This window comes from Dermacentor andersoni, chromosome 3 (genome assembly GCF_023375885.2).
Source record: "Dermacentor andersoni chromosome 3, qqDerAnde1_hic_scaffold, whole genome shotgun sequence".
In the NCBI taxonomy this organism is placed as follows: domain Eukaryota; kingdom Metazoa; phylum Arthropoda; class Arachnida; order Ixodida; family Ixodidae; genus Dermacentor; species Dermacentor andersoni.
This window is the reverse complement of record NC_092816.1, coordinates 23,478,847-23,493,331: the sequence shown is the minus strand read 5'-3', so window position 1 is coordinate 23,493,331 and position 14,485 is coordinate 23,478,847. Positions and strand designations below refer to the sequence as shown.

Genomic DNA, 14,485 nt, shown 5'->3' with positions numbered 1-14,485 from the left:
CCGCACATGGGTCGATTTCAATTAATGTTATTGACCAATAATTCTTGAAAGTGCGCCAACGGACGCATGGATGGATAGATACCTATAAGCATCCCCTCTGAAACTTCTTAGTGACTGATGCAAGTAATAATGGCGGTGTATCCGCCATTATTGCGGAGGCTCCGCCTTCCGCGTGCAAATAGCTTATTGAAGTGAATTCGGTTGCTCATTTTATTTGTTTCAGGGAACCGCCGGATTACACAGAGACTGCTAAATCAAGCCTCTCGCGCTTTTTATTTCTTCAAGTTCTTCCGGGTTCCTTCAAAGTTACAAACAGGAATTAAGAAGAACGTCACCTGCTCTTGGATGTGGACACGTGCTTTGTGAAACCGATATCGAAGCCCACTGCGGTACCCACTGATCTCCGAATTTAGTGGAGGTCAGTGGCGTATACCCTTTGGTTAAGCACCTGCAACAACGATGACCTCCACTTTTCAACAAGCTGAACGAACAAGTCTCTGTCGGCCCCTCCTAGCCCAACGTCTATACCCTTAACTTCTGTCCGCTTACCGTATCACATTTTTTACATTCAAGGACGTAGTATCCTTCAGCTGACACGCGCAGCCAAACGCGTAGAATGCCGCTGATTAGACGTTCTTGCCCGCAAGGGGCGTTGTAAAAATCAGCCTCTTCGCACGTGAACAACACGTGAAGTGAGCAGGCGTCACTCGCGATGTCCACCCGTCGCGGATCAGGTTGGCGCTATCAGGGGCAGGACCTTTCCTGCTTCTTTGTTGTTTATTTCTTAGTTCAGCAGTGGCTGTATACTTCGTCGTACTTTTGTGATGAAGTAAACAAACACAAGCTGTTTGTCCATGTGCATCTTGTAAATGAATAGCTAGTTACACGTCGCAGATTGCTTCGAAGGTTCCGCGCTGTCGAACTCGACAGCTCAATCAACTATATGTAGAATGAGAAAAAGTTACAGCAATATAACTATTCACTCGAAATAAAAAAAAAAAGAAAAGACGGATACAAAATTGGTCTTTTGGCAAAATATAACAAATCAGGATGTTGGATTAGTTGGTGCATGTAGTTGTCGATGTTTGTGGTACAAAAAGTAATTGGAAGAAAGAAGAAATGGACAGAAAGAGCACCAACTCATATAGCCCAATGTAGACCCTATGCCCTCTACGTTTCCTCGTGCCCTCACTAGCCCGCCACGCTCTGTTGCACATGGTATGGGTCTGTCAGCGTAATCCAACCCTAGACGTATACCTCCTAATCCCTGTTATGAGCAGCGGGGGAGAGAGCTGACCACCTCGCCCTGAGGACCAGCTCCGGCTGGTAGACGAAGCGATGACGACAGCAAGATCTACCGAGGTCCTGAACTGAGGACACCGCCAACCACGCGAAATTATAGAGTTTATTCCTCTTTCCCCCTAAGCTGTCTTTGAGACTTCTTTGAACATAAGCTTTCGGAGTCACATCTATATAGGCGCGCAGGTAGCCAGTACAGCCGCTATATATGGTGCAAGAATATCGAAAGGGCTCGACGTTTAGCTACAACGATATGAAGGAAAGAAAAAGGGAATCGTTGCTAGTTGGTGAACGTCAAGGCTTGACAACACAACGCTCAGACAGACGAGGGCCTAGTCTGTTCTAGCGCTGTTTTTGTCTCGCAAGAGCCGAGGAAAGCATTGAGGAAATTTTTTCCTTTATTTTTTGTACAAATGTAGAATGAGGGCTAAGTTTTCGATCAGCCTCAAATTGGTAATGAAGGAAAAAGGGGAATGAAAGTAGAAGGGAAGGCAACTTGACGCCGACCAGAGTCGAATCCGAGGCAACCTCCGCATGCCGCATGCGATTTGCTCGGCTACCTCTCCGTCCGCTTTCTTGGGTGTCCGCTTTCTTGGGTGTTCTTTGTAGAAACGTACTAAGCCTAGTATAGTTAAAGCGTTGGCCAGCAGCACTCACGACCATGGCGGCGGATGCGGAACATACTTCCAACCGCAAGTACATACTAGTAAACACTTCTCGCTCACTAACCTCAAATATGTGCTTGAAGCGTACACGCACTTTGCCCTGGTAAGAATTTCGTACAGTGGAGATGTCTGACATGACTGTCGTCGTGCTTGCTTCAGCGTTGCAGCTATAAATGAAAGTGCACGTGCGAGCGCTGATAAGGACGTCTTCTTTTTTTCTTGTTCTTGCTGCGTCATCACTCGTTGCGTTGCCGATCTCCGCTGCAGAAGTGGTGCAGCAGTTTCTCAATGGCGACTGTCAGGAAAATAACAAGGAAAGCTGGGACAACTGAAGAGAGGTAAACAATAAACAGTTGCTTAATAACAGGAGACGCGACGAAAGCTGCAGTTTACTTATAATTCAATATCCGTATATATGCATTTAACGCGCCCTCCTCCCTACCTATCTTCCACCCAATAGCCTCGGGCTCAGCAGCCCAACGTCCCAGCTTCTAAGCTACTACGGCTCTTAACACAGATATTTTCGAAGTTCTACGCGCGTAGGGTCTCTTCTCGTACATGAAAGCATCACACTAAGCAACTAAGATTGGGAAAGAAAATATTTTAATTTCATAATAAAAGTGTCCCGATATGCCGCACATCACGTGACGTCATGACTGAGAAAAATATTGCTTTCATCGTATAGCAATGCGTCTAGGTATATGATGTCGCTGCCACGAAAAGAATTCTCGAGTGCTGAGCGCGCTTCTTTTCAGTGTACTTCACGTGCGGCAGCCTCAGGGATCACAGGAACGGTGCGTGATGACGTCATGACGCACCCTTAAGCGGGGGCTACATGGGGAGTCTTTCTTCTGCGATTATCGCGCGCCAAAAAAAAAAGAAGAAAAAAAACGCGCTGGCGGGACGCCGGCCAGGCTACATGAGGCGTACGAGCGGCGAACGCCGCCGCAGTGTGGCCAGACAAGGCAAAAATGTTTTGGCTACCACTAAATGAACGAACAATGCTTACATGTTGTTTGCTTGTGTTATAATTAATAAATTGTGCAATAAGTACCCCACTAATATGTCTATACACATTACCAGGTATGCTTTCGCCGACGTAGCCATGGTGCTGACCAGCGCACGCGCGCGATGTGTTCAAGGGACGGGAAGGAACGGTGCACAGAGGAAGGAAACTAAGGAGAGGCCCTACCCCCTCCGCGCGCTAGAAGAAAAGTGTGGCGGAAATGACGTAGTAGGTTCTCATTTTTTTGCTGCTTTTTTATTTTTTTTGTTGTATGGCCACGCCTTTTGGGCCACAATGGCGGCGTTGTTATGGTTTTGAGCGCTCACACGTGTTGCTCTGGTAGGTTTCGGGCCGTGGCAAAGGCGCTGAGTGGGTGGGTTTGCGTTAGTCACCGTGTCTTGTTGCGCTGTGTTACCTGCACTGTGCTCTGCCAGATGTTGCGCGAGCGCGCGACACCACGCGCAGCGCGGCGTGGTTTCGCGAAAGATGTAAACAAGAGAGGAGGGTGGCCCAAAAGGCGGAGCATCGCCATGAGCAACGCCAAATTCCGGCTTCACTTTTGCTTCACAAAGAGTGACGTCAGGGCCTCTCCTTAGTTTCCTTCCTCCGTGGAACGGTGAGACGGCTGGCCGCTCCCGCCGAAAACAGACGGAAGTGACTCCGACAGGCACTTCCGGTAGCGTCAGACGCGTGCGCGCCGCGTCAAAATCTAACCGGTCCTGATCGGCGGCGGCGGGCGTTTTTCTCGACGCCGGGCGTCAAATCGGCGCCGTGAGGCGAAAATCGCCTCAAAAACGCTCCATGTATTCTGGGCTTTACCCCTGGGTCGAAACCGACCCTCGACGAAACCGAAACTGGTTCGTAGAAGCAAGCGTTTAAGTAAATTATGTGGGACGCTCTAGCGCTTGCCAGTATTTCACTTAAGGTTTAGGGTGTCTGGACTTTCATGTAAGTAAAGCAAAATGACAAATCTAAAAATGGCACGCCGTGCTCTTATGGCCTAATACGTAAGCTATACAGTCTGAAACCCTCCTCCTTCCCCTCCCCCCCCCAAAAAAAAACAAGAAAAAACAAACAAGTTTGGAAGTGTGGGTGCAAGAACAGTCCAATGATGTATATTGAGCTGGCGTTAGCCAATCATGGCACCTACTGGCGCGATCACGCCCTCCAGGATCAGAATTCTCTACTGCTGTAGCATCAGCAGAGCGGCTATGGGGTAGAATCTCGGACCGCCAATGTGTTAGTCGAATCCTCGCGGCACAATGAGAATCTTAATAACCTCTGCAATTTTCACGCAAATAATTTCGGGAAACCAGCGACGACACTGACGAATATCAATATGTCCAGGGGAGTGAGCCCATGTAAGTTATCGCTGTAAAAAAAAAATACAAAAAAAACACGAGTGTAGCAAATAAATAACTTTGGAGGAAATGTCGAGCGTCGACCAATTGTTGATTGTGCGCAAGGCCCCCGTAGCGGGGCCGAAATGTCTGTCGTTTTCAACGATTGGTCGGCGCTCGATATTTCCTCTCATGAAATTTCGCTACCAGACGTGTTTCCGTGGAACCCTGGATTTCAATAAATAATATTTTTTAAAAATGCGCAGTTTCGCCCGAAAGGCGAAGCATCGATTGCGATAGCAGATTAGTGGACGGCTATACGAAGTAGGGATAGTTTTATCGGCCGTATGAACTTGTAAACGTAGGCATACTAAATTAATGAGCAGGCAAGGCGTCACGTGCGCACAAGCAAACATGAACACATTTAACTCGATGACCGCGCACACTCGCTGTCAAAACGCTGGAGTGAGAAAGCGTAGCAGCAGCAGCGCGCTAATTGACCTTCGTGCTGCGTCTCACATCAAGGCGAACTAAGACGGGAAAGCACAGCGCGCGGCGGTCTGTGTCCATGTCGCAGATGGCTTGCGAGATACCGCGGCCTGGGCGCGTCCGCCCGCCCGCGCCGCCCTGTGTGATCCCCACCCATGGCGGACCTTGTACCCGTCGCAGGTGGCTTTCAAGTTACAGCGGCCCGGGCGGGCGTGCGGTCGCCCGGAGTAGAATGCGCCCTCCCCACCCTCTCCAGAGAGCCTCGCGCGCGACGTTTCCGCCCCGCTTTCTTCCCTTTCGTGCGCGCGATTGAACCGCGATCGCCGGCTCACCCTCGCACGCTTCCCCTCGCACATACACCATACGGAGGAGATGTTATCGCCCTTCGACTTTATGCGGAACATCACGGCTACGGCAGAAAATGCACATGGAGTGTCCACAGAATTGCTACTGCAATAACTCCCCTGAACATTGCGTTTGCAGCCTGCAAGTATCCTTCTGGCATTGTATCCATTCAACACAAACCTTGTCCTCAAGTGACACTCCTCCGCTCTCGGCTTCCCTTTGCAGGAAGGAGTGATTGATTTTCGGAATCAAGCTCTTATTTATGACATTGCTGAGTGCTTCCTACTGCTATTTTCTCAGACATTTGTGGGCAATGTACCTTTGCTGAATGACTGCATTGTGATACAGGCAAGTTTATGCTCTACATTCTATTCATTGGTCTATCTTATTTTTTATCATTGGTTTATCAATAGTATGCAGCTAGCATCTGTATCTTACAGGGTACATGCCCCGTCAAGCTGACTCCAAGCTTTTAGCCTGTACTCTAGATATCTGTAACTGGATGTCGAATAATGGTGATTTGATTTCATTAGTTGACTAACTCATTGCTTACTGCAAGTAGCCGTATTGTGCTAACCCTAGTGCAGTATTTCATGTTCAGTCCAATAATGGCTAATGTTTTCCGCAATCCACTTAGCAGAATATATGTGGCATTTTCCCATGCCACTGTTAATATGACAAGATAGATAGATTAATGGGTAATTAAAGGGTAACTTTCACACTTTATGAAAACTAAGAAAAGTTGAAATAGGGACTTGGTACAGGTATAACGAAAGACAAACAAAAGTCTGTGGTAGAAAACAGTACTTTCACTTCAAATGATTCAGCGTGAGAATATGTAAAGATGTTGATTAGCTTCTGTACAATCCTAAGCATAATTATTTTTATGGATGACCACATAATACACGAAAAAGTAAAATACAGCGAAACATTTTCGGTAAAGTGAATCTAAAGAAGTGTCAGCATATGTGGACACCTCTTGGCTAGAGACTTTTTAATTCTACTAGATTGTGCCAATCTATTACGAGAATAAAGAAGAAATAGCAAATAGTGCCTACATAAAAAAAAGGATCTGTAAATGTGACCATATGCAACAAAGTATATGTCCCATTGAAGGCAGATGCTTCCTTGACACTATCTAAAAATCCTTACACAGTACTTAGGTCATACCAGGCTTCATGCTTTTATTTGATGACATTTTTTTTACCCCGTTAGCTTCGTGGCAAATATGATAAATAAAAAGAAAGTATATAAGACTCACTCAAAGATGCGAAGAGCACGTCATGTCAGCACTTCATTTCACGTGATATTTCAACATATGCAATCTATCATGTTGGGGGCACTGTAGCAACATTTGCTTTGTGCATGTGTATCTATAACCTTGCTTTGTGACTGCCATTACAACAAATGCGTGTGCAGAACTTTTCTGTCCCTTGTGAAATGCACTTTTCTTAATCTCCACAGACAAGAAAGAACATGAGGCCTTATTTGCATATTCTATAACAGTGTTTACTCGAGATACAAGACACCCCGTGTGCACATTCAGTAACAACTACTAGTGACGTCCATGCCCTTTGCTTTATCATACACATTGTATGTACACCGCAGCAGTCGAGATAAATTAGAAGATGCTATGTGAGGTGAAGCTTCCTTTCAGGACTCTTCATCAGAGCTCAGCTCTTCGTCCTCAAGCTCAGGCATCGGGTACCTCAGGATGGCTGCTACTCCAGTCAGTTGGTCCAGCTCTGAGAGATAGAAACCACACAAAATGTCACTTAGAAGCTTACAACTGGCAAGCCTAGACTTTTGCACAAGACTTGAAGTCTAGCCATAGGACCTAGAATGGGCACACTCAGAATGGTTAAGCTAACATCCATGGGTATGACTAAAAGCTTATTCGATGGACTTGGGATAGGCAAGTCTAGACCTATAGGCACAGCTAATGTCTAGCCAGTGGACCTGGAATGGGCACGCTTAGAATGGGCAAGCCTTCTGCGACAGCGTGGCACGCAACTCTGAGTGCAGTTTCAGCAACAAAATGGATGGGAAGACTGGCAGCATGGTGTGGTATGGCAGCAGCATTTGACTAGAAATAAAGAGGGGTGTGGAAATTATAAGAAACTTTAAGATTATTAACAGAATATTGTCCTATTCTACTTGGTCCTTGAATCAAACAGTCACGCTGCACAAATTCGAATATCTTAGAGTATCTTCCATTGTCAACTGTGCACGATCAAACAACACTGCAGCAAAAATGCAGTCTGGTGTCTCCAGATAAGGACAAACTATAGGATGGTCCCAACTATTTTTAGTTTTCCACCAAATTTTTATATGAGGTGGGAAATATCTCTGTAGGAAGGAATCAGCCTTAATTTTGCAAAACTTAGCAGGGATTTCTTCAAAAATTCTTATTCCAAAAGAGCATTTTAAAGGCACACTAAAGCGAAACAATAAATCAGTTTAGACTAATGAAGCATTGTTTGAGAACCCTGCAGGCAGTCATTTAAAAAAAATAGTTTGATTATTAGATGAGAAAATGAAGATCCAAGTATCAGTATTTGAATTTCGCGCCGAAACCCCAGCGCCGGTACGTCACCGTGACATCAGGGATCCCAAAGTATGTTTTCGCATTTGGGCCGCGTTGGCTGAATAAAGGTGCCCGAAAGTTGCCATGTTGAATATTTGGTTCCTTTAGGACACAATGTAGTCAACCTGTACCGCTATATATAGTTAGTAGGCCCTAGAAGATGCCATCAAAATCCAAGATGTCGCAGCCCCCAGGTGCGGGAACTTAAGTAGGCATCGCCACCCATATCTCGTTCTTGCGCTTTTTTTGGCTTAACAAACGTCTTATTGTTGTAAGAGTGGTGTTATTGGTGTTGTAGAACGGTAATTTACTGATGCAGAAGAAATCATTTTTCACTTTAGTGTCCCTTTAAGGTCTTGCAGATTTTACAAACTCGAAAGTCTATCACTCTAAAATTGCCACATTGTCACCTGCCAAATTTTTTGGGGGGGCAATTTACACCACCTTTACTATTGGCCTACGGGAAAGTAAATTTATGTCACCTAGAATATGTTTCTTGAAAAATTGCCAAACTTTGGTTTTTGTGCAAATGCCTTCAACTGACCCTGAAATCAGGGTTTTTTTTGGGGCCATTTTAGCCAAGTCAATGAAGCTGAAAAATACTTCTGACAAATCCTCAAAAGGTTTCTCGCAAACTGAAAAAGGAAGTATGCAACTACACCACATATTTATTTCATTATAGAATCCTAAAAATGCCAAAACTGCAAAAATAGGGAGAACTGGAACATTTTAAACACCTCTTAAAAAAATAATCGCGAATTTTTCTGACAACTTTATAGATTGCCCACCTAGGGGTGGTAAATATAGTAATGCAAAAATATGCATACCTGCCAATCTGAAGATTTGGAAATCCATAAAACTATCATGGCGGGGGAGGGGGGGAGGGGTGCACGGCAACACTTCTATATTAAGGGATTTACCTCTTGCGACAAGCTTACTCACATTTTTGGAACCACTAGTGAAATACGTGTCTTGTAGAATAGGAGCGAGAACTCCACTGGGGCACAATTTATTTTTGCAATGATTTTGCTGTTGCCAACTTTGCCTGCTTCAGAAACTTCTCCGTGTAGGTTTGCTCAAAGCAAGTACCACTCTGGTGCCCCTTGACCTTCAGCAGATTTTCGAGTGTTTTCTCACTCACAGATGAGCGAAACTCCATTCACATTTTGTTCACAGTGCTCAATATTCTCTCACATTCAGCATTGCTATGGGGAATGGAGAGAATACCCAGCATAACCATTTAAATTCTGTGGAACCTGAGCGATCCGTTGACACTTCTACTGCTTCCTAATTGTGACCACTGCACATCGCACCTTGGCTCAATCAATATGTTGGCTGGAATTTGATATGCTTGCAAGTTGGCAAACTCGACTTAAAGTGTGTCCATTGCTTTTTATTTTGATTCTTTACTCTGCTGGGGTAGGATAGCACGGAATGCCATAATAAAATGATGTATGCTGTTGAATGAAGCAGCTTCCAGAGCTACTAATTGAGAAACTTCAGCCATCTTCAGACTGACGTCCTCTAGCGGGAATTCGTGGCGAATGTAACCGCCTGCTGCCGTTAAGTACAGACGTACAGCAGAGAAGAACTGCTCTCTCTCAATGAGCTCAGTGTCTCAACCACAGAGTAGGTTGTGCTTCCAATGACTATGTCTTCATCACCTTTCTGTTTCTCTGCAGCTCCATAGTCAACTTCCAGCAATGAATGACATGACTTGACAACACCTGGGCGCACAAATCTAGTCAGGAGATCCTCTAAAAGGCAGATCAGGAGGTCCCTCAGTACATGAATCTGAGGAGCCTGTGCCTGAAGAAGGCAGTCTGCCTTTTAAAAAGCGGTATAACATTTTGGATAAAAAGACAGCATGCCCTGTTTACCTCCGATGAAAAAAAAAAAATAAAACAGGCGCTCCTCACGAGTCACGTGGCTGGCTTCCCCAGAATTCTTGGTATGAAATTTCAGTTCTTTTGCTTGAGGTCCAGAATGAGCTCCTTTCCTCTTTAGCGAGAGTTCATTGCCGTTGGTGCTTTTTTTCCCCGAGGCCTGCAGCAGCCTTGTGAAGATGTGCAGCAGACTTTGGGGCCAGTGCAGGGTTCTTTGGGGTTTGTGAGGAAGCCTTTGGAATTTGGTATGACTCCAAAAACAAGCTCTGCTTGTTGCACTGTTTTGTTTCAGATAAAAAAAAGCTGAGTAGTGGTTTCCACTGGTCGAGCAGCTTCTTCAAACCCTTTCTTAACGACAGCCAACGTGTCGGCGAATGCTTCAACATCTTTCTCACCTCGGCGTCATGCATTTTTTTTAACTCTTTAAGTAGATCTTTCTGTTTTGAGCTTTTCTCTAGGTAAAAAAGAATGTTAACCAAAGCCTCATCAATCTTTACAGGAAGACATGAAGCTCCTTTTTGGGCGGCCAAGTTGATGAGACAGCACGGGCAACCAACTCCTATCAAACCTGGTTGAGCCTCTCTCAATACAGTAGAAACACTGTTTTTCTTGCCGATCATGACATTGGCATTGTATGAACACATAACCAACAGGTTTCCAACAGGAAAATTCCGAGACTTCATCTCGTCCAGGACAAGATTTGCAAGCAATATTGTGACCGGTTGCTTCCCCTTGGATTGTCCGGAGGCACCGAAGGTGGCTTTCGACTCTACTCGTTTCTTTGATGAAATATGTTGCAACAATAGGGTAAAGCTGCGTATCCCTATTTTTGATCACTGCCATCCACAGTGATCGAAAATACCTGCTGTTTTAGGGCATCCAGCTAAGGGATCTCCGCGGTGGCAGCTCTTTCCCGCACAATTGACTTCGTCTTTGTTCGTCCACAGGCATAGCATTTTGCTTCTTTGCACTTGGGGAACATCTTCCAGAAAAGCGGTCCGGCATAGTCGCTGACACTCAGTGCAACGTTGTGTTCAACTAAAAACCTTGTGAAGAGGCATTCTGCACGAATCACACCGAGGTCATTGTTGCTGCGTACAAAACTTGTAGGCTTGGCTGGCTGTCCGCGGCTCGCACGTATCCCCGATGCTTTTTCGAAGTGATGTGGAGCTTGATGTCAGACTTGCTGCCATGCGAGATGTTTCCATTACAGGCACACATAGTGCAGGATCCGAACTCCTCCCCTTTCTTCGACGGCATGAAGCACAGAAATTTTGCTGTGTACAATTTCAAAAATGCTCGTAAGTACTGTCCGGGCTTCGAGCACGCTATTGCACTGCGAAGCTGCTACAGGCCTGAGTCGCACTGCGTCCGACGCAGCAGCTAGTCACACCGAAGGCAAGGCCAACACTGCAGTGACTGAAGCTGACTGAAGTCCAAACCCGTGCGTCCGCGCGAACAAAGGCAACAGCATGGCAACAGGTTTGTGGAGGCACTAGAGGTGCGATCAGCACTATCGAGCTTTGGATATTGATTCGTGACCCCCCTAGTAGACGACAGAAGTCGCTACAACCTTGCAGCTGCTGATTATGATACCATGCATATGTATTGCCCTCTCGTGGCGGTGCAAGGTAACAGGGTGTAGTTTTACTCCATTTTCATGTTTTTTTCTTTTTCGTAAATAAAATGTTTTCTATAAAATTTCAAGCAAGATTCGTAAAATCGTAAGACTGCTCGAAATTCGTACATTTTACGGAAAATTTGGAAGAGTTGGCAGGTACGAATATGTGTCATTATTTTGTTATGTTGTAATTATGTTGCAAGTGAGAAAATCTATCCTATTTTAATACCCATGTATGGTCATCCCAACGATCTGTCCCATTCTAATAATAAAATAAAAACCACACTCATATTGAATTCTGAAGTGATGATTTTTGTTATCGTAAAGAAGAGACTCAGATTGTCTTTTTTGCCTCTTTTTAGCCATGAAATGAGTTGAGCATGAGTTTTCAGGGCTCCTGCATCTGTGTTCCTACTACGGTACGCTGAGGTAACAAGCATGCGAGAGGGCGTACAGCAAGGTTATTAGGACTAGTCAGTGGAAACTATTCTGGCATCTCTAATTCCATCTGCAATCTGAAATGCTCCCCATGTACATGAACAATGCACCAATCTAATGGGAAATCGTGAAGACGCCACCGCAGTGGATGAGACAGCTGGGTATGTTCAGATCAGGACAGTTGCAAAATGGGTCCGAAATATTGTTTTATTTTCACTTAAATTTTGACACATTAGGCTTAAAATCCTTCCTCATTGCAGAACTGTGGCTACTTTTCCAACGCACATTATTTTTTTTTCACATACAAGAAATTTTAACTGAGACAAGGTGCAAAAATCTCATTATTGAGTCGCAAAACGCTGCAAACATTAAAAGCGTGTGGTATAGAGAACACAGTTCTCTACAAGTTAACTCTTTTTCTCTATATCCATACCACCACTCGTACGGAATTAAGGCAAACTGAATTTTGCCTCCATGTTACTGCCGTAGTTATGTCTTGACATTAGTATTAACAGTCTCAGACACATAGGTCGACATATTCACTCATGAGTACACTGAATCATACTCTTTCCATAACGATTATACAGGCGCAATCTAGAGCGTGAGTGAGCGCCAAAGAGGTATGGGCATGAGCATAAATGAGTACCGACTAGTCTGAGTGGATGTAAGTATGAAGAGCGAGTACTTACCAGTTAATGTATCAATGAAAATCGGTGACAGTGTGTTTTAATGGACGTGAGTATGAATGTGAATGGCTAATGACGAGTGTGAGTGGACGTGAGATGAGCATTTCTGGATGCTGGTAAGTGTGACTGAAGGTGATTATAACCATGAGCGAGGGTTAGTGAGAGTGTGCGCTGGCAGCGCAAGTAGGAGCGTGAGCAAGTGCCAATGAATGTAAGCAGACATGAGTACGAAGAGTACAGATGAGCACCTAGTTATTGTGCTTGCCTAAGGTCACATCAAAATGTTTTCGTTTTTAAATGCTGCTGCTTGTGCAGCCAGACCTAAAAGTGTAAATGTGTTAAATTTACCTTATACCATATTAAATTCATTATACCATATTAAAACCATCATTATCAGCCTATTTTATATCCACTGCAGGACAAAGGCCTCTCCCTGTAATCTCCAATTACCCCTGTCCTGCGCCAACCAATTCCAACTAGCGCCTGAAAATTTCTTAATTTTATCACCCCACTTAGTCTTCTGCCGTCCTCGACTGCGCTTCCCTGCTGTTAGCATCCATTCTGTAACCCTAATGGTCCACTGGTTATCTAACCTGCACATTACATGACCTGCCCAGCTCCATTTCTTTTTTTTAATGTGAATTAGCATATCAACTATCTCTGTCTGCTCCCGGATCCACACCGCTCTCTTCCTGTCTCTTGACCTTACGCCTAACAGTCTTTGTTCCATCGCTCTTTGCGAGGTTCTTAAATTGTTCTCAAGCTTCTTTGTCAACCTCCAAGTTTCTACCCCAAATGTTAGCACCGGTAGAATGCACTGATTGTACACCTTTCTTTGCAATGATAGTGGTAAGCTTCCAGTCAAAATCTGCCAATGTCTGCCGTATGCTTTCTAACCCATTTTTAATCTTCTGTAAATTTCCTTCTCATGATCAGGGTCCTGTGTGTAATTGACTTGGGTAAACGTGTTACTTCACAGACTCTAGAGGCTTACTGGCGATCCTGAACTCTTGTTCCCTTGCCCGGCTATCGATCATTATCTTTGTCTTCTGCATATTAATCTTCAACCCCACTCTTACACTCTCTCTGTTAAGGTCCTCAATCATTTGTTGTAACTCTTCCCCAGTGTTGCTGAACAGAACAATGTCATCTGGAAATCAAACGTCGCTGAGATATTCACCATTGATCCTTACTCCTAAGCCTTCCCAGTTTAATAGCTTGAATACTTCTTCCAAGCATGCAGTAAATAGCATTAGAGAGATTGTGTCTCCTTGTCTGACCACTTTCTTCATAGGTACCTTCCTACTTTTCGTATGGAGAATTAAGGTAGCTGTGGAATCTCTGTAGGTACTTTCCAAGATAATTACGAAAGCGTCCTGTACTCCTTGATTACGTAATGCCTCTATGACTGCTGCTATCGCTACTGAATCAAATACCTTTTCGTAATCTATGATTTCTCAATTACATGATTGATGACATGGATGTGATCTACTGTAGAGTATCCCTTCCTGAAACCAGCCTGTTCTCTTGGTGGACTGAAGTCTAGTGTAGCCCTTATTCTATTGGAGACAATCTTGGTGAATATCTTATGTAATACTGGAAGTAAGCTAATGAGCCTATAATTTTTTAAATTCTTCAATGTCTCCCTTTTTGTGAATTTTGTGAAATGTTTGCATTTTTCCAGTTTTCTGGGACCATTGCAGTCGATCGACACTTCGTATAGAGAGTCGCCAGTTTTCTAATCATTATGTTGCCTCCACCTTTGATTAAATCGACTGTTATTCCATCTTCTCCTGCCACTTTCCCCGTTTCATGTCTTGCAAGGCCATTCTGACCTCATCACTAGTTATAGGAGGAGTCTCTGCAACCTGTTCATTACTGCTTCAAATGGAGGTATCATGGCTCCTCTGGGTACTGTACAGGTGAGTATAGAATTCTTCCCCTGCTTTTAATATATGTTCGAGATTGCTGGTGATATTACCCGGCTTATCTTTCAGCGCATACATTTTGGTTTGTCCTATGCCAAGTTTCTTTCTCACTTATTTTATGCTGCGTCCATATTTTACTGCTTCTTCAGTCTTTATGTTAAAATTTCGATTATCACTTATTTTCTACTTGTTCAT

The 14,485-nt window shown here is 44.5% G+C and overlaps 1 protein-coding gene across 1 annotated transcript in view; it reads right to left on the bottom strand.

Moving 5' to 3' along the window:
• Window positions 1–6,628: 6,628 nt before the first annotated feature.
• pelo (pelota mRNA surveillance and ribosome rescue factor) overlaps window positions 6,629–14,485 on the bottom strand; it is a 30,658-nt gene continuing 22,801 nt past the window's right edge. The window contains exon 11 of the mRNA XM_050168570.3: window positions 6,629–6,889. Coding sequence (XP_050024527.2) covers window positions 6,798–6,889 — 92 coding nt within the window. The 3' untranslated portion in view covers window positions 6,629–6,797. The remainder of the gene's footprint in view (window positions 6,890–14,485) is intronic.